Raw genomic sequence first — 20915 nt, 5'->3', positions numbered from 1 at the left:
AGTTTGGGAACTATATCACTCTTTGACTGTGACTAGGAGAAACAAATTGTTAGTTTATGATTTAAAATGATGCTAGTTAGTATTTAGACAAGAATTCATGTATTTATTGTTTTTTTTTAATATAATATTATTAAGTCTGCAGCCTATTCTCATTATTTTGGAATAGGCAAGAAAGTCTTAAAAACAGCAGAGTGATCTTGGCAGGCAGCGATTTTTTTGATTGTGATGATGAAAAGTTATATCACAGAGTTTATTTTACACCTCACGGATACGAGCATTTGCTCATGGTCTTCCAGAGAATGAAGTGTATTAATAGTTGCACTTCCTAAATGTGTGCATGTGTTTTTATTTCCGCATACACTATATCTTTATATACATTCATACTTAAGAACATACACGGTCACAGTATATTTTGTTCAGATAACCCAGGATAAAGGCCTTTTATCTCTACCTCAGCAAAGAAGTTCAAATAAGTTTTTTGAAAGTATAGTTTAAAAGAAATATACTTACTATGACAGACAGAACGATGCTAGGTAGACACACACACACACACACACACATGCACACACGATTCTTCTGTCATTTCATAACGTTGTTTAAAGATCTTCATTTCTAGTAGGACTCGATGAACCCCATATGAACTGTTGTGGTTGTGTGTCTGGGAATTTAACATTTTTGCATTTTAGGCATTTATAATCAATAAATGTATGCCATGCGTGGCATTCATGAATGCCAATGAAATGTTTTATATTCTGAAGCTGTGCTTGTAATGGTGAGTGTAGACTTAGGCCTATAATCTTTTGATTTTGCTTTGTACTTTACTGGACAGTCCCACAGGTGTTGTCTTTAGGACCTTGCACGTTGTTTTTCCATATGTTGTACGTCATGTAAACTACAACTGTGACATTAGATAACTGTTCAGTGGTTTTTAAATGAATAAACTGTGCTGTGAATCATCTTGCTATTAAAATATTGCATTATCTTATGATATCTAGAGGTTAAAAGAAAAGCATCTCATTAATATTCGCAAATAGACCACAAGTGGGCGCCACGAGTTACAAAATAACACTTCTTTGGCTTTACATGTTCTAATGAAAAATTATTTCTACAAAAATACATTAAAATAAGCTAATATTGTTATGTTATGTTCAATAAAACCAACACCCATAATTGGTTCATTCATACGGTTTTATTTAGGCTACTGGATAGCTTGTAACCCAAGTAAAATGTTAGTCATGCCATTATACATACACGATCACAGATAGTCAAAAGGCATTGGTCTAGTCTATTGCATATTAAGCACCAGTAATAATCAGATTGTGCATTTCTTCAAGCATTGTCAAATTTTATAATCCGCAGTTGATAACAGCAATAAATAATGTAAAAAACTAAAGCCTTTTACTTAAAACAATGATTCCAGATTTATGCGGAAACGATCATCAACTCAGGACGGAAGAGGTAACGATTCAATTTGGTACATTCTCTCAACAAATATAAACAATTTTCATCATGTTATCACAAATTGATTGTTTTATCTGCAAGTAAATGTTAGAAAATTATTTACAGACAAAGATTTTTGGTCTGCATTTTAAGACTGAATCAGGTCATTGCACTATTTTTTACATTTTCCAGGAACCCTGCTAAAGTCAAACAGATTTTTTTTATGTCTCTCTCTCGAGCACGATCGCTATATTTCTGCTGCACATTAACCTCTGATCATGAGCACTGTAGACTTCTAACACAACGCTGAACAACAAGCATAATAATCCTGCAAAAGTTTGGCTGCCGTTTGAAAGCGAGAGACTTTTGTAGCTGCAATACAGTAGCACCATTTTCCTAAAACACTGAAATGAAGCAATGAGATCAGAAATGCAAAACACCACACTATATTTTTGTCTCCCTCGTGACAATATTCAAATATTTTTCTTTGTCAGGATCAACTCATCAATGAACATTGGTTTTCTCTGCCTGCTAATGAAGACATCAGTCGTATCTTTCTTTTTCTCTATCGGTCTGTGCTAGACATCTACGCAATACATTGATCCAAAAAAAAAAAAAAAAAAAGTCAAAGCCTGCTAATAATACTGTCATCTCCAACTCAAGGCATTCAATAGCTTCAAAATGTTACACAATAAACGTGGCTGATCCTGATTAAGTGTTAGCACATGGTTTGCGTTTTGAAATACAACAGTTATTAAACACATAAGCCGGTAATAATTAGACCAACTGTTAAACTACTTGCGTCATAAAACGTCCTACTTTGTGCTGGTGTAACGTTTAGGTAACTCAGTCAAAGCGATCGGTTCAATAGCCTTCAGTCCTCGGGAACAAAAGACCCTCATTCAGCACATTTACAACATCTCCATCGGTAACATTCAAATGTTGACCTAAACCCACAGGCGAGATCAAACTGAAAAACAGAGAGAAATACCAAACAAACAAAATAAATAAAATCTCTGAACTACAGTAACGGATGAAAACATTTAAATAAAAAGAGAACTAAAACGAAACGAAATGAAAACTGACCGTAGGCCTGTCTAAAGTGCATAGTTTCACAGTGGTGTTTAAATCAACGTCAAAAACAAAAGTGCTGGAACTTGAGCGAGACAACGCCAAACATTCAACTACGATTTGCGCTAAACAAAACTATACACACAAACACATGTGAGAATTTCAAGCATATTGTTTACATGTACGTGAGCTAATTCTAACTATTTTGCCAGCACATCAAACCACTGAGGTAAACTCTCTTAACCAGACGTTTTATAAACGCAGCAAACTGTATTGCTCAAGCAATCATTACAGTAACGTCATTGAAATCACATGCAGCATTTTCTTAAAGAAAAGAGAGAAAACATTATAATATTGCTTGTGAAATTTCTAGACACTCAGTATATGGCTACATATTGTCCTACTGAATTCCTTAAATCATTTTTTTTAACGTTTTTTTTTAAAGATTATCAGATGAATCTCACGGGCCATATTTCACATTTACAATAAAAATGTATTAATTTAGAGTCTGGAGTGAAACTTCTCATTCTCGTTTTGTGAGGTTCACCCTAACATGCATGTCATTTGCATTAAGTTAGTTCATTATCAGTGTTAGTGGTTAGTAATAATAATTTAGTCTGAACATCGGACGTTTAAGTCTTTAAGTCTTACACAGACGTGGTTCTACGAATTCAAGAGGTGCTGGCAAACCCAAAGCACAGATTCACTCGGGATGGCTGTATCGCGGAGGTCCACAGGTCTCAAATCACGGGAATAAGACTTATGAGACGAAAGTACAAAAAGCCTGTGTTCTGCCATTGCAGGATGTGTGGACGGTTTGGTGTGGTATATTGTGTATAGGCACAGGTGTTGTAGTGCAATCGACACGCATACACACAAAGACTATCAAATGTGTCTGGAAGTGCAAAGCCCCAGATCACTAGACTGAAGATGTATAATACCGCCAGCTCTGCCCGGGCCTGTTCTCACTCAGGTCCTCTTTGGTTTTCTGAATGCAGGTGAAGATCTCTTTAAAGAGGGCCTTGTATTCAGGCTGATGGAGCTCGTCCCTGGTCTCGGTCGCAGTCGCGGTGCTAGCCTGACTCTTGCGGCGTTGTAGCGCGTGAGCCGTGGGCGTCTGCACGGCCTTGTGGCTCAGGCTGTCGGCCCCCTGCTGGCAGCGGCGGAGCAGCTCCTCGTACTTCACCTGAAGCGCGCTGTACTGCGCGTCCACCTCGTTGAGCAGGGAGATCCCGCGCTGCTTCACCGCCTGGGCCCGGCGGATGCACGTGCGCTCGTGTCCGCGCCGGATGTCCTCGGCTCGAGCGCCTCGGACGAAGCTCTCGCTGCTGCAGCGACGCCTCCCCTGAAGAAGCTCCAGCCCTTCGTCCTCCTCCGGCTCCACCCTCGTCCTATCGTCCCCGCCGAAGAACACGTTATCGGGGAGCAGCGAGTCCGTCAGCCTCGCGCTGGTCGACTCCGAGCGCCAGAGCTGCCGCAGCTCCTCCACCTCGGCCTCCAGCTCGGCCTGCCGACGGCGCGCTCCCTCCAGCGCACTCAGGCGCTCCTCCAGCGCGCTGTTCTCCTGCACCGTCAGCTCCGCCTCACGCTCCGCCTCCACCCGTCGGGCTCGCTCCGCCGCCAGCTGCAGCTTGAGGTTGTGGAGGGTTTGCTGAAGGGTGGAGGTCTCCTCCGCCTCCGCGCGTCTGTCGTCCAGCGCAGGCCAGGACTTCTCCTCTTCATGCAGGCTCTCGGAGCTCAAGCACCTGGAAGACAACAGGATCTTGAGTCCCCTGCTTTTCAACATCAACCATTTCTTCAAGTCATTTTTTCTAGGTCTCCTACAATTAGTTTACATGCATCCAACGTAAAAAAAAAACAATTAATTTTGTCATAATATAAATTGTATGATTGGTCTATTCTGCTCTGATTGGTCAGATGGCCCAGTCTGTTGTGATTGGTCTACTCTGTTGTGATTGGTCAGATGGCCCAGTCTGTTGTGATTGGTCTACTCTGTTGTGATTGGTCAGATGGCCCAGTCTGTTGTGATTGGTCTACTCTGTTGTGATTGGTCAGATGGCCCAGTCTGTTGTGATTGGTCTACTCTGTTGTGATTGGTCAGATGGCCCAGTCTGTTGTAATTGGTCTACTACTCTGTTGTGATTGGTCAACTACTCCGTTGTAATTGGTCTACTCTGTTGTGATTGGTCAGATGGCCCAGTCTGTTGTAATTGGTCTACTACTCTGTTGTGATTGGTCAACTACTCCATTGTAATTGGTCTATTCTGCTCTGATTGGTCGGATGGCCCAGTCTGTTGTGATTGGTCTATTCTGCTCTGATTGGTCGGATGGCCCAGTCTGTTGTGATTGGTCTATTCTGCTCTGATTGGTCACCACTTGATACACAGTGACATGAACAGAACACTGGTGTCGGTCTTGCCGTATCAAATCCAGCGCTCATCATTTGGAAGAGATGCAAAGTGGATTTGAAGCGGAGAAAACACTGTCGTCAACACAAACCAAACTCTTCCATTCTCGGCTACAACTACAGTGTTTGAGGGTCATTATTTGCAGGCTAGCCAGTGAAGACCATAGGCTGGCATTATGCAAATTTGTTACAAGCCTATGTTGGTTTGTACAGAAAGTGAGAAGCTACTAACGACTCGATTGAGCAGTTCAGAGTCGATACTTTCTTTTGGGAGAAAATAACTCCATTCCTCCTGCACTTTAATCTTTTAAACTTTGCAGAACTTTTACATTCAAAGACAGCTATAACACTATTACACTACATTACAGATAATATCAGACAAAAACATAATAGGGGCACTATTATTTTGTTTTCCATTTTACTTTATTTCTGTTTTGCATCCAAAAAGGAACCGGTTGCTAATTGCATCACTGGGACTGTTGCACACCGTTTACTTCTAGGTCCATATTAGCCTCTCCTGCTGAGTTGGATTAGATCAGGGATTACTGGATTATGGTAGAAGGGCTGGGTCAGATTATGATGTCTGGCTTCCGAGGCCCTTAAGATGCCCATTCAGCACGTACTAACGCTACAGGTGGGCCGAGAAGACCGATCAGAGAGGTCATCCACGAGCTGGACATCACAGAGAAATGTCTACTCCAATTAGTCCTACAAGGGTCCAGCGGCTCTAGTAGAATTACAATGTTAAAGTCTCCATTAAAGTGGTTTGAAGAACACAAATTACTTGTTGCCAACTAAAACAAGACGTTTGGACTGGGCTTGTCCTTTAATTAGCTTTACGTTTTATGTTAAAGCTGGACAAAACCCAACTTGACATATTGTACCATGAATGAACACACTTTTAATTAATTTGAGGAGGATTTCTCACCATAATCAACTCAAAGCTGTACATGTAGTATCTTTAGCACAAGTTAAAACTCTAAGAGGACTTTACAATGACATGTTGTTGAAACATGAATGCATGGCGTTTTTGTGATGTTGATGAGAATGATAAGGGTTTGTTGGCGTCATTTGGCCCCAGACTCACTTGTCTTGCTGCAGATCGTAGATTTCTTTCAGACATGAAATGCTTTGGGCACCAAGGCTGCGGCGCACACCTGCGAGATCTCGCTTGGACTGGGACATCTTCAGTTCGTCCACCTGCTTCTGAAGGCCCTCCATGTGAGTCTGCAACCCATCTATGGTCTCAGTTAGACTGCGGATAAAGAGCAAGAGTCACGTTAAGAGAGGCCACATCTCAGGGTGACCTGGACTCGGACTCGTCCTCACCTTTCGATGCGGTGTTGGGAAGTACGGTTCTCCAGCGCCAGCCTCTGGTTGCTTTTCTCCAGGTCTCGCGCCGCCAAGTCCAGCTGCTCATAAACTTTGGCGTGCTGGTCGTTCATCTGCCTCAGGAGATCCACCTGCTTGGTCAGGTACTGCAAGAGGCAATACAGACACAAGCCTTCAAATATTTGCTCTAAAGACAGATCCATATGCACTTACACACAATAGACACTGTCTAGAGCTGGGTGATATTTTGAATATTCACAATTATATAGCTGATAATATACAATTTAGCAACTTTTTATCTGGCTATAAAGTTTCCCAAAGGCCTTGCCATAGACTAGTCGCATGCTCTTGTCTCATGAGAGCAGAGACACTAACATTTTAATAGCGCCCCCTAGTTATATTTTATACTAACCCTAGTTTTTTTTTCCAGAAAATTATTTTTAATTTATGGACGGGCACTCCTAGTTTCTGTAAATAAAATAATAATAACTTATTGCATTACATGATTCCAGATGTTTGGTTCTTCAAAAGAAACAAGAGAGGGTAAATTAAAATGAAAAATATCTATCTTTTTGTGGTTTTAGCTTATTTTAATGTTGTTTTGTGTTCTTTTAATTAATGTTATCTTGATGCCCCCTTAGAAAGTTTGCTTTCCCCCCCTGACTCTATTCCAATATTTTCTCCAATCAATATCAAAAGCTTCAGTTTTTAGAAATTTCCCAGCCCAACATGCAGAGAATGGTTGACCAAATATGTTTGATGCTGCTTACTGGCACAGGAAGACACTACACTTTTACGTTTGGGCTCCCATCTGGGACATTTATCATCATCACCCCTAAAAGTATACAATAGGCTTCATCATTTTATAGTAAACCAATGCTAAAGATGCTCTAAAAAGCATCTGTCGCTGAACCACAGGCACAAAACTGCAACAAAACTCGCAAGTTACAATGACATTTCACAACCAAATGCTCTTTCGTAAATGTTTCACTACATGAGACGGAAGAGTAACTTCATGTTGCAATTATCAACTTCCCACTGCATTGTTTCTGAGAAGTCAATATTTGGCTAGAGAGAGATGACAGTAATAAAGCCCGATACAAAGCCAGGATCAAGTGAACATTAACCAATCAGCAGCTACTTTCCATTAAAGCCAAACTTTCTGTTACACACGAATGCTGATGAAGTCTGCTTGAGATGCAATACATACTGCATACTGTTTAAAGGGATGGTTATTTGGTTATTAAAGTTAGAGCTTATTTTGAGATGTCAGCCGAATGGCTTAGTGCAAGCGCTAATGGATCCAAGGTTGTATCTCGTAAATTACCCCTAATAATGCCCAGAATGGTACCAAACAGTACAGGCTTTTCCCAAATCACTGAAGTGACCACGACGTCCGGGTTAGTGGTAGCATAAGCCATCAGGCTAGTGTTATTTATTAAATAAATTCCTGATGTACTTAAAAACTTTCCAATGCCTTGTTTTATGAGTACAGAACATATTTGTACTACTGTAGAAGTTTGGTACCATTCTGGGCATTATTAGTGGGGTAATATACAAGATACAACCTTGGATCCGTTAGCGCCTTCACTAAGCCATTCGGCTGATATCTCTAAATAAGCTCGAACTTTAATAATGTTCAACCAAGGGAAAAAAGCTTCTGGGGGGGGGGGAGTTTGGCTCGAGGTCATGGTGCAAAGGACTCAGAACCATCCCTTTAAGTAGTACATCAAAGTATCCAGTGCATTATGCAACAATACACATTCATATGCTACATTTTAGATCACACGACTTCATCACTTGGCATGTGAAAGTCATCATGTCCAGTTATCATCTTGGAAATAAATGCAATTAAGTGCATTTAGCACTTCTGAATGTGGTAGTCCGATCAAATAATCGAAATCAATTGATGAGATGATGATGTTTGTGATTATTTTGGGTTTATTTGGAACAATGGAAACCATAAAAGGTTCAGTCAAGCATATATACTTGCACATTTTGTGCAAACATGATGGTCATCGTGTTCTGAGCATACTATACATGCTCAATATACACTACAAATAATAATACGCCATTCCACACACTAGAAAACCAATTGCATAAGACCGTATTGCCAAGCCAGGCCATTAGCCAAATGACACCACAAATCTCCCGATTGGGTTCATGCCAGACACAGATACGGTGTCAGAAATAGCAGTAGTCCCGCTGCACGATGTGCTCAGCGTGAGGAGGAGGAAAGAGGATCAAACAGGAAATCTCCCGCTGTTTACGCATTTCCATAACGTGAAAGATTAGCTGAGTTCACAGGAGTACAGAGACAGTGTTACCAAACAAACCTATGCCTTTTTATTGGTTGAAAGACAAAACAATGTGCCCGTGGACGTTTCAAGATTTTAGGTCAATATTTAATGTGAATAATTGTGTTCTTAGCTCAAGTAACTGGCCACCAAGTTTTCCACCATTTTAGGGGCCATTCACACACAACATCGTTTTTATTAAAGTCCCCCTGTACGTCAATAAGTGTATCCCTTAAAACTGACATATTTAAGCATTTTTTCCTAGAAAATAATTCGTCATGCCTTAAAATAGCTTGAATGTAACTTCACCCTTGTCTCATTTAGGATATAAATATGCAAATGAGCCACGTCTCCACGCACTCAAAGATCCACTCGTTGACGATCACACGTTGATCTGATTGGTTACAATGTAGCTTGTGACGTCAGAAACACCAGCGATTTCAAACCGCGTTTTTGAGACTGTCTTTGGACTGCCGTTTTAAGGAGAAAATACTCAGCAATGGTGTTTACTTATGTGTTTATCTTAAACCATATTAAAAACACCACATAGACATATAAGCAACATTAAAAGCTTGATTTTCACCACAGGGGGACTTCAAAAATGGAAAACGTTATGCGTTTTGGCCATTCATTTACACGACAATGGCGTTTTGGGGGCCTGAAAATGCAAATTTGTGAAAACGGGATTCAAAGTGCAAGTTTTTTGAAAATATACTGCATTACGGGTTCAGTCTATAGACACGTAGTGCTTCTTTACAAAGAGATATCGCTAACTACTGGCCTGGCATGAATACAGCTTTTAATCGTTTTCTAGGATCCGTGTGGACGCAGATCGGTTTGACAACTTTGTAATTTTTCCATGAAAAACGGATCCATTTTTTAGTACATTGTTATTGTGTAAACGAAACGTACCCTAAATCAGCTTCACTAGTTCGTTTCAACAATCCGACTGGGTGACAAATATGCCGTGTAGTCTTTCAATTAATATGAGAACATAAAAACTGCATGCATAATGAATTACTCATAAGGTCACAATGCAGGACAGCTCTACAACCTACATAACACAAAAGGACATTTCAAATCCACAGAGCACCATCCATACACGATCTGTGCCATAGGGGACCAGAAGTGGTGTGTTCTGTGAGAAGCGTCACCTCGATCTCCTGCAGCTGCTCGTGATTGGTGGAGTACATCTGCTGAAGGCCCTGCTCCAGCTCATGGTTCCTGTCCAGCAAAGTCTTGCCCAGCTCAGCGGCCAAATGGAGATCTGCCCGAACACAGACGGGGAAGACAGGGCGGTAAACATCGAGTATAGACAGGGTGGGTGTTATCCTGCCAAACCCATGCGGTAGGAATGAACAACCAAGACTTTCTACAATAGCACCACTTTTTAGGGATGATTCACAATAGCAGTCAAATTAGTAGTTTGACTGGTAGTGCATGATGCAATGCCAGTCATGGGTTTGTTTGCTTCCCAGGCAACACACACATATGCTACTAAAACGTGTCCCTTAAATATGAAAGTTGCTCTGGACAAAGCATCTGTCAGATGCAAAAAAAGAAGAAGAAAGTAACAGTAAAAAACAAAATTGAGAGTGAAATAAGAAAATGTACATCTAAATGATAATTAAACTATAATGGACGTGAAATTGCAGCCAAATTTTGAGGAATTTCATCTTTTTTATGCATTTATAAGGAAACAAACGTGCAGACGAAACACAATCACTCTTATTAAAAAGCAAGGTTCTTTATTGACGGTTCCACAAAGAACCTTTAACATTCCATGGAACCTTGTCGATGCACAAAATGTTCTTTATACTGGAAAACTGTTTTTTTTTACATTATAAAATGTTCTTCACACTAAGAAAAAAAAAATCTTCTTTTAAATGAACCCAAAATGGTGTGTATAGTACACAAAAACACATTTCACTGCATATGTTACATTTGAAACGTTTTTTTTTTTGGACATTTTTTCTCCAGTTTCCTCTTCACAGGTTTTAGACTAACCAACTAATATCCAATACACTGTGACACGATGCATACACTAAAAACCAAACCAATCTTGAAGTATAAAACGTCTCAGATGTATCCTGATGACGTCAGGAGTGCGCATTTAAAGGGGTTTATATGGGCGTGACCTTCAGATAGACAGATTAAACACTGCCCTGGCTATATCATCACTAACACGAACACATTTATCTCTCATTTCACTCAAAATTTACAAGATAATATATCACCTGACCTTCGAGAAAGTAAAATCATATCCCAGTTTATGCCCTTGTCCATGTATTTTTCTAATGTGTTACAATTCAGGCTGTATAAATGAATGGCAATATTTGTAATTAAACGACTTTGAATGAAAAGCACAGGTATCTATCATGATATCTAAGCATTATTTGGTGGGTGAGTCTTACCATGCTCCAGATCCTTCCTGCTGTACCACATATCATCCTCATTGCGATCAAAGTCCTCCTCTACTATCACGTCCGTGAGCATCTCGACTGCAAACAAAGCTTCGCCGACTGGAAGCGCACGTTTAGTTTCTTCTCCTGCTTATTTTAAGGCATCAGCGCCCTTTGTCTGATGGATAGACGCCGGTGAACCGGGCTTTCGAGGCTTCCGAGGCTTCAATCCCTAGCGGTGTGAACCGGTGTTTACAGCAACGTGGCAGAGTCAGACTTCAACTGGAGTGAAGAGAGGACGCGAGGATAACAACAAGAACGGATCTTCCCGCTGGCCAATCACAGGACGGGGGCGGGGTCCGATGCGCGTGTAGGCCACGCCTACTTCGGAACACCAGGAAGTGTGTGTACCACTGTTTTTAAAATGAGCTCAGTTGTGAATGGATATATACTTAACTAAATCGTTTTATTTTTTTCTGTCAACATCCCCCTTGATAGGGGTTGGGGAAATTACCTAATAAGCTACGACTGCATGAGTGTTGTAATTGTGTTACGTTTCATTGCATTTTTGCTTGTCCTTTGTGGACAAACAATTCCTGCACGTCAAACATCCGTGTTTTGAGAATCATGAGGCACTTTGCTCATAATCCCGCTGCTTTGGCGTACTCCATGACAACGCTTGGTTCAACCATGATGAACAGCATGTTTAGTTTCTACTACGTAAAGCTGTTCTTGAACAGGTACAAAATATCAGAGACAGCCTTCCACCAGTCACAGGTGAGTTTTCACAAGTTTTCACATGCTCATTTGAACTGCTATAGGGTTCATGCTTCCGGGTATTGACCTGTAAACTATATATATATTTTTTTTATATTACAGTTTTATTTGTTATTATCAATTGAAACATTAAAAGTGGCCAGAACTTTTTAGCCAATCAGAAGTCTGATAGCACACGCACGTCACGGAGACGTCTATTTGACGTCTACATTTACACCTGCAAACCTGATCTGATCTAAGATGGAATAATAGTTAACAAGAGATGTAATGATAAGCATATTCGACAAATTCTTCAGAATTAAATATATATTTATTGAGCCTCTCTTATTGAATTTATAGACTGGAAGGAAGCCTGGCTGTTACCTCATGTACTGCATTTCCAATAACACTAAAGACGTTAATTTTAAGATCTTGCGTAAAATATATTCTGTGAATGATACTGTGGCAAAATTCAAAGATGTAATTTCCACCACTTTTCAATTTATGTATTTTATTACAATACAATATTGTAAAACTGATTATATAAGATTATATATCTGTCAACAACATCAGTGGCTACCTAATCATGTAACAAAATAAATCTTAATAGGCTACTTCATGATCTTAATTAATTTTTATTTAAAGTTGCCAAATGCCACGAATTGGGATTTTTGCCTACAGCATTTCATTATTGCTCAGGTCTATGTTTATTTTTTAAGTCACTCACATATTGTAATTATTGAACTATTAATACTTGATTTAAAATACATTTAGATTCACATCATTGCTTATTTAGTTTTTCCTGAAAAACTGTGTAGTGGTGGAAATGACGGTTTATGGTGTTGTTTCTGTTTATTTTTACTTAAAACTGTTTTTAAACTGTTTTTACTTGAGCAGTTAATAATAGTTAATTAATAGCTAATATTTTTTTAAAAATGATTACAAATGATATGCAAATTATAACCTGCTTAAAACATTCATTGCATTCAAAAAAGCTGTACTGTGTGTGTGTGTGTGAGAGAGAGAGAGACTGAATGTAGTTAGATAACATTAGTGTTGTGATAACATTAAAATGCTACCATCATAAACCGTTAAAATCTTCATAAGATGCAGCACCTTGATTCTTCCAGATCCTTTCAGTTAAAATATAATCTATTAAGGTACAGCTAATACTTCAATGAATTAGCCTACATTGTTAGGTTTTTTTTTAATTGAGAGAGAGAGAGAGAGAGAGAGAGAGAGAGAGAGAGAGAGAGAGAGAGAGAGAGAGATGAACAAAATGGCTAAAAATTAAATCATTAGGATTAAATCAAGATTAAATTCAAATGTACTTATTCTTATAGAATATTGTCGTATTTGTTAAAAACGATTTATCCATGCAATAATATATCGTCTCCTCACTTTTTCATCTCTTCTCTTCTCTTTAAAAATATCCCACAAAAAACAAAACAAAGATGACATGTTCATAATATACAACTTTGTGTACAATACACAAAAAGTATCAACTGTATGTTCAATGTCATCAGAATACAGAGGAGGAGGGGGCGGGGAGAATTAACAACAATCGGCTAAAGACTGGAAAAAAAAAATTAGTGTTCCTTTAAAAATAACATTTTAAATAGGGTTACTTATTATGAAACATACTGTCTTGGATAAGTAAAGACTAAAGTTAAAATTTTCCAAGCAAACAATCTTAAACTAGTTAAACCAGATTAGCTGATCAAGCTAATTTTTAGCTTGTCTTTCAGCCTCGCCACTTTACAACACTAAACCCCTTGAAAACCATCAAAACACACCAGCCTAACCATCACCTGAACGCCCTGATGTACTTCAAGCCAAATCAAGCAAGGAAGATGTTCTTAAGGATAACTAACCGGCTAAAATCAAAGTGTTTTTGAGTTTGTTTCGGTGGTTTGAAACTGAACTTCAGCACAAAACGTTCAGTTTTTAAAGGGATAGTTCAGCCAAAAATTCTGTCCCTCATCCTCATTCGCTCCTTTTTTTCCTTCTGTGGAACTTAAAGCGATGGTTCAACCAAAAATGAAAATTAGCCCATGATTTACTCACCCTGAAGCCATAGGTGTATGATCTGGAAAGCACTCAACGACCCTTTATCGGCCGATATATCGGTTATCAGCTTTCAAATATAAAGAATTATCGGTTATCGGCTTTCAAATATAAAGAATTATCGGTTATTGGCTCTCAAATATAAAGAATTATCGGCTTTCAAATATAAAGAATTATCGGTTATCGTCTCTCATATAATTATCGGTTATTGGCTTTCAAATATAAAGAAATATCGGTTATCGGCTATATCGGTGGATCCCTAACAGTTTTGTCTCTGCACAGGTTGTGTATACGATCTGGAATGCGCTGAACGACTCTTTATTGGCCGATATATCGGTTATTGGCTTTCAAATATAAATAATTAGCGGTTATTGGCTTTCAAATATAAATAATTATCGGTTATTGGCTTTCAGATATAAATAATTATCGTTTATCGGCTTTCAAATATAAATAATTATCGGTTATCGGCTTTCAAATATAAATAATTATCGGTTATCGGCTTTCAAATATAAATAATTATCGGTTATCGGCTTTCAAATCTAAATAATTATCGGTTATTGGCTTTCAAATATAAAGAGTTATCGGTATCGGAATGCACTCAACGACTCTTTATTGGGCGATATATCGGTTATTGGCTTTCGGTTATCGGCTTTCAAATATAAAGAATTATCAGTTATTGGCTTTCAAATAAAGAATTATCGTTTATCGGCTTTCAAATATAAATAATTATCGGTTATCGGCTTTCAAATATAAAGAGTTATCGGTATCGGCCATATCGGTGGATCCCTAACAGTTTTGTCTCTGCACAGGTTGTGTATGATCTGGAATGCGCTCAACGACTCTTTATTGGCCGATATATCGGTTATTGGCTTTCAAAAATAAATAATTATTGGTTATCGGCTTTCAAATATAAAAAATTCTCGGTTATTGGCTTTCAAATATGAAGAATTACCGGTTATCGGTATCGGCCATATCGGTGGATCCCTAACAGTTTTGTCTCTGCACAGGTTGTGTATATGATCTGGAATGCGCTGAACGACCCGGTGTTCGGATATCTTCAGGACAACTCGGGCCTGCAGTGCTGCTCGCGCCGGAGGCTCTCGATCTTATACGGGGCGCCGCTGTACGCCCTGTCGTTCCTGCTGGCCTGGTTCCCCTGGAGGGCGTACGAGGAGCACGACTGGCTGAGCGGCGTACACCTCACCGTGACCCTGTGTGCGTTCGACGGCCTGCTCACGTTCGTGCTGTTGGCCCAGTGCGCTCTCTTCGCAGAGATCTCGGCAAACCATCAGAGCCGGCTGAGGCTGATCAAGTACAACCAGGTGGCGTCTCTGCTGGGCTCGTCCAGTGTGCTGTTCAGTGGCATCGTGTCCGAGAACATGGAGCACTTCGCCGTCTTCCAGGGCTTTAGCGTGTTTGTGGCCACGTTGGGCTGCGCTTGCATGCTCTACACGGGTTTCTACAGCGAGAGTCGGTTCGACTGTAAAACCCCTGAGGAAAAGGACAGTTCTCCTCCGCTCTCGATGTCTTCTGTGATGTCCATGACCTGGCAGATCCTCACCAACAGAGACTTCCAGCTGTTTGTGATCATGAACTTTTTCCAGGTGTTCTTGCTGGCTTTTTACAGTAACTTCACCCTGATTTTTGCAGAGCATCTCATTCCTCAGGACGTCCTGCCGCCGCTTGCCAAGAGCGTCATGTATGGAGCGGGATTCATCTGTCCTCAGGTGCGCCATATCTACTGCTACTAATAATGTGACCCTGGATCACAAGACCAGTCTCGAGTCGCACGGGTATTTTTGTGGCAATTGCCAATTTGACATGGGTCAAAATTATACATTTTTATTTTATGCCAAAAATCATTAGGTTATTAAGTAAAGATCATGTTTCATGAAGATATTTAGTAAATTTCTTACCATAAATATATAAAACATGTGTTTTTGTGAGTGAATGCAGCACAATCGTGAACATAAATGCACAACTTTAAAGGAGATTTTCTCAATGTTTCGATTTTTTTGCACTATTTTCAATAGTTGTATCTCGGCCAAATATTGTCCTATCCGAACAAACCACATATCAATGGAAAGCTTATTTATTCAGCTTCCAGATTATGTATCCATCTCAAGTTGAAAAAAAAATTACCCATGTGACTGGTTTTGTGGTCCAGGGTCACTCATACTTGGATTTCAATAACCTTTTTAACTTTTTTTGTAATTAAGTATCGATTCGGAATCAGCCAAACTTTCCTCCTGGCATTTGAGATCCATCTTTTCACACTGCGGCCAATTGAGGGACTCAAACACAACTATACAAAAAAAAAAGTTCAAACATTCTTTGATGCCAGGGTGGACATTTTTATTATTTTGTTTAAAAAGATATATATATATATATTTAACTCTGCCCTTCAACGACATGATGTTTCCCCGAACACAAAATGAGTACACTGTACCCTCACCAAGGGGTGTGCAAACTTAAGCTCTCCGCATGTTGTGCTCTGCAGGTGCTGGTGTTGTGCAGCCAGAACCTCCTCCATAGGCTGGGCTACTACAGACTGATCCTGATCAGCTTCTACGTGGAGGCCGGAGCGGCCGCGGCCATGTTACTGCTGGGTCCACACAGCTACTATTTCCTCGCATTGTTCCTCACTTCCAGCATGTGAGTAATTACACGGCGCAGGAAATAAACATGCAAAGTGAGATATTTCAAGCCTTTATTTGTTATGATTTTGATGATTATGGCTTACAGTTTATGAAAACCCCAAATTCAAAATTAGAATATTGTGAATAGGTTTTCATAAGCTGTGAGCCATAATCATCAAAATTATAACAAATAAAGGCTTGTAATATCTTACTTTGCATGTAATGAGTCTATATAATATATTAGTTTCACCTTTTAAGTTGAATTACTGAAATAAACTGTATATTCATCTGTATATTCAGGATTAGTTGATGAAGGGAAAGCGATTCAAGCATTTATTTGGAATTGAAATCTTTTAAACGTAAAAGCTTTTGATGCCACTTTTGATCATTTTTATGTACCCTTGCCATATTAAAGTATTAATTCCCCTTTTAAGTTAGAGTCTTGCTGACCCCACACTTTTGGACGGTATTCACCAGTGAATAATGGTTTTAAATATGTAGGCCATGTTATGTGTTTTCTGCTCATTAGTGTATAAAGCGTATGGACTTTTACTGCATGTGTTGTGTTTCTGAATCGGGCTGGCCAACATTATTTAGCATATAGCCTAACACATCTCAATAATAGGCTTTTACTTGAAATAGGGTGACCTTCTTCCCATCAGAAAATACATATTTTCAAATACAAATACATAATACATACAGCTACTGTAAGAAATTAGATTTAAAATGTTAATGTAAAAAAAAAAAAAAGAAAAAAAAAAATCTGTACTGTTTTTGACCAAATAAACAGAGGAATGGTATTAATAATGTAAAAAATGTTATGCCCTAATATCAGTGTTAATTATTGTAATTTACTTAATTTTCCCTTGAAAAAGTAAAGTAAGGGATTCCTTTTGAATTTTCTGTAATTTAATTAGTTACTTCTGATGTAATTACATTAAATACTGTATAGAGACTATACAACAATTCTACATTAAACAATAGAAACATTGAACTTTAACGTCTAATATTAAAATGTAAATTCTCTCTTTTTTAAACACTTTGGGCACGTTCAAGAGTAATTTATGCAATTTTTATTATTTATTTGAAAGAATTAAAGAGCAGTTTCATGTCTATCCTTGTATTGTTCAACTGGTCGAGGTTGAAATGGGATTTAGAAAGTAATTAGTAATGCAATACTTGATAGAGAGAGTAATTAGTACAGATATCTAATTGCACTGACTGTTGAATGCATAATTAATCGCTAGTAATTAATTTTTTTTTTTTTTTTTTTTTTTTACAAACCCAACACTGTCCAATATAACAATGCATAGTGGCAAACAGTAATTTTTACCTACAGATATTTTGTTACTAAAACAATTGAATGCCTTATTTATTTATTTTTTTCAGAGTTCAGTGTGTATGAAATGGTGATTAAAAAGTGTAATATTACACTCACTTAAGCTGGACTGTGACGCTATTTTCTTCTAGAAACAATTTTTTGTTGCAATATTTTCCAGTTATCTCTATAAAGCTGCTTTGAAACAATCTGTATTGTAAAAAGCGCTGTATAAATAATTGTGACTTGACTTGACTAGAGAAACAAAGGTGAATAATGAGCCTGTGTGTGAATGTGTGTTGGTGAATCAGGGTCCTGGTTCAGGCGTCCTTCAGTCTCTTCAACCTGCCTCTGGCGGACATCATCGACTCGGACCTGCAGAGACACAAGCGCAGGTATTCAAGCGCTCACTTATTCATCCACCGTGTGGTGAACACATTATAACTAACTGGCTTTAATCAAACTCTTGCTTCTCAAGTAGTCATACTCATTTTTCTATTCAAATATGTGACCATGGACCACAAAACCAAACCAGTCACATGGGTACTTTTTTTAAAATTGAGAATCATACATCATATGAAAGCTGAATAAATAAGCTTTACATTGATGTGTGGTTTGTTAGGATAGGACAATATTGGATAATCTGCAAAAAAATGTAAACATTGAGAAAATCTCCTTTAAAGTTGTGCATTTATGTTCACGATTGTGCTGCATTCACTCACAAAAATACATGTTTTATATATTTACGGTAGGAAATTTACTAAATATCTTCATGGAACATGATCTTAATATCCTAATGATTTTTGGCATAAAAGAAAAATCTATAATTTTGACCCATACAATGTATTGTTGGCTATTGCCACAGATATACCCGTGCGATTGGTTTTGTGATCCAGGGTCACGTATGGCACTATTAGCTACCGAAGATGAATCTCTACAGTCTAATTCATAATTCCTGTCGTTTGAAATGACTGGTGTTTTTATTCCTCTGAATGTTTGCAGCTCTCCTCTCTCGTCTATGGTTTTCGGGACCAACGCTCTGTTCACGAAGCCGGCTCAGTCTCTGGCCCCGATGATGGCCGTGTCTATCCTGAACCAGTACGGCTACGCGGACATGCATGACGTTTCCAAGGCCGTGGATCCAAGGTACGGTTTACCTTTATCAAAGCAAAAACAGATCGTCCTGGAATATGTATTTCAGCACATAAAGCAACTGCACTGCAAAACATGCTTTTCTTACTCCGTATTTTTGTCTTGTTTCCAGTCCAAATATCAGAAAATTCTTAAATCAAGATGCATTTACTAAAGTAGTAAGAGGCCATAAGTTATTATGTCTTGTTTTCTAGGGAAATAAATCAAAATTAAGTGAGTTGTTACTTAAAAAATGCTAAATTATCTGCCAATGGGGAAAGAAAAATGATCTCGTTTCTGTTTGAATAAAGATTTTAAAAAATGATCTCCCTTGTTTAGCCTTCTTTAGTTGTCTTGTTTTACTTGAGCTATTCTAGTTTTTATCTAGTTATTTCTCCCAGATGTATAGGTGTAGTTACTTTAGCCTTCTCTTTTATTTATTTATTTTACTCTGGGTTTATTTTGTATTTAATACCTACTTTACTTTAGAGTTGTGTTTAGTTTTCTTTCATTGTTCAGTCACATAACTCTAGTCTTTGTTTCTGCCTTGTTCTTATGTAATGTTTGAGTTGTTTTGTTCTTGTGTCTTGTTTCTCCCCTGTTGTGTTGTGTGTGTGTCTGTGTGTGTGTTTGAGTTACACGTTGTTCCTTTAATTGTTAATAAATCACCATTCACCGCTCATCCCTGCGCTTGTGCCCTGTTTCCGGAGAATCCTGACACTCGGCTGGTCTTGTGACTGTCAGAGCAGAAACTAAAGCTGTTTATCTCCGTGTTTTTCCGTCGAACGGTCAATTCTGACTTTATAGGCTATCACGCAATTCTGACTTTTTCAGATTTCTGACTTTTTATTGCAATTATGAGGAAAAAAAAGTAAAAACTGTGAGATAAAAAGTTGCAATTACTTGTAATTAATACTTTTTTTTTTTTTTATTCTGTGGCGGAAACAAGACGGAAACACACTCTATAAGTGTGTGATTTCAGCCTCAGCTCTAGTGCCCTGCAGCCGATAGTCTGTCGTCCTCCAGTGGTGGAAAGCTGCACTGCACTCATTTCTCATCGCTCTGTCCTTCTCCTCCTCCCAGTGCTCTCCAGTCCCTGCACAGCATGATGTTTTACCTGGTGTGTGTGGTGCCGCTGTGTGTCACGGGCCTGCAGGTGCTGGCCTGGAGACCCTTCTCCATACGGGACAGCCACACACTCGACGCGAAGTACATCGAAGGCTGAACTCTGGAGTGCTGGACTGGTTTATATGCTCACACTGATACGGGGGATCTGTAGATGAATCAGGGGTCAGGGGTCTCTTATTACAGTCGGTTTCTTTAGAGGGGGTGTTTCTCGGGCTGTATGTTTATTGTTTTTTGAAGGATTACGTCACACAAATGGAATAAATTGATAAATGATCTGAAATGTAGCAAACTGTAATATATTTAAGGGAAATAGTGTGATAAAGTGGAGGCGTCTTGTATCTCCTCCTACTTTGCAATAATGACTCGCCAAATAATGTATGTAAAAATGTTGTTTTGAGCATACGTGATTTGAGTATGTGTGAAGAGTGACGCAAGAGACGTGACAGACAAAAGTGAATTCATATATTTTAGAAAGGTTTCTGACAGCAGAAAGCTGCGGTTGACCAATCAGAATCAAGTAATTCAGACACACAAGAGTCGTGCAATATGTTTTTAATATGTGACCACATTTTATTCTGAGCTGCTGGAGTGATTTATGATTGTAGCTACAGATCGTAAAAGACCAAATCAAAGTTTAAAAAATGTATTCAATTAACTGTAAGCTATTAAAGGTATAATTTATACTTTTATCTGAAAATAAGTACATGAGCATTCTCTGTTTTTTTATTTTTTATTATTATTTTAAAACGAATTTGATAATGAATGCATATCCTTGCCTTTCCTGTTGATTCACTCAGAACACTTTTGGTTTTGTATGTATTTATTATTTTGTAAGTGGTTTTAATTTTTATGGTTGGTTCTTATTTTTCTATGTCAATAAACTTATGCCTTATGATCAAACGATATGTCATAATTATGTGGATTTGA

The 20915-nt window shown here is 38.6% G+C and overlaps 2 protein-coding genes across 2 annotated transcripts; one reads left to right on the top strand and one right to left on the bottom strand.

The window, feature by feature from the left end:
• Positions 1–118: 118 nt before the first annotated feature.
• On the bottom strand, positions 119–11244 carry cdr2a (cerebellar degeneration-related protein 2a). Its single transcript, XM_079613211.1, has 5 exons — positions 10962–11244; positions 9702–9814; positions 6248–6396; positions 6006–6173; positions 119–4256 (listed from the first exon to the last, which is right to left on the bottom strand). The coding sequence occupies exons 1-5, from the start codon at positions 11041–11043 to the stop codon at positions 3431–3433; spliced, it is 1338 nt and encodes a 445-aa protein (XP_079469337.1). The 5' UTR covers positions 11044–11244; the 3' UTR covers positions 119–3430.
• On the top strand, positions 11136–20897 carry mfsd13al (major facilitator superfamily domain containing 13a-like). The gene is made up of 6 exons (XM_079613195.1): positions 11136–11726; positions 14780–15499; positions 16273–16427; positions 18041–18124; positions 18732–18875; positions 19944–20897. The coding sequence occupies exons 1-6, from the start codon at positions 11577–11579 to the stop codon at positions 20083–20085; spliced, it is 1395 nt and encodes a 464-aa protein (XP_079469321.1). The 5' UTR covers positions 11136–11576; the 3' UTR covers positions 20086–20897.
• The last annotated feature ends 18 nt before the right edge of the window (positions 20898–20915 follow it).

Source organism: Phoxinus phoxinus (genome assembly GCF_949152265.1).
Source record: "Phoxinus phoxinus genome assembly, chromosome: 1".
In the NCBI taxonomy this organism is placed as follows: Eukaryota; Metazoa; Chordata; class Actinopteri; order Cypriniformes; family Leuciscidae; genus Phoxinus; species Phoxinus phoxinus.
Note: the sequence above shows the minus strand (reverse complement) of the source record. Positions and strands in the feature narration are given on the sequence as shown.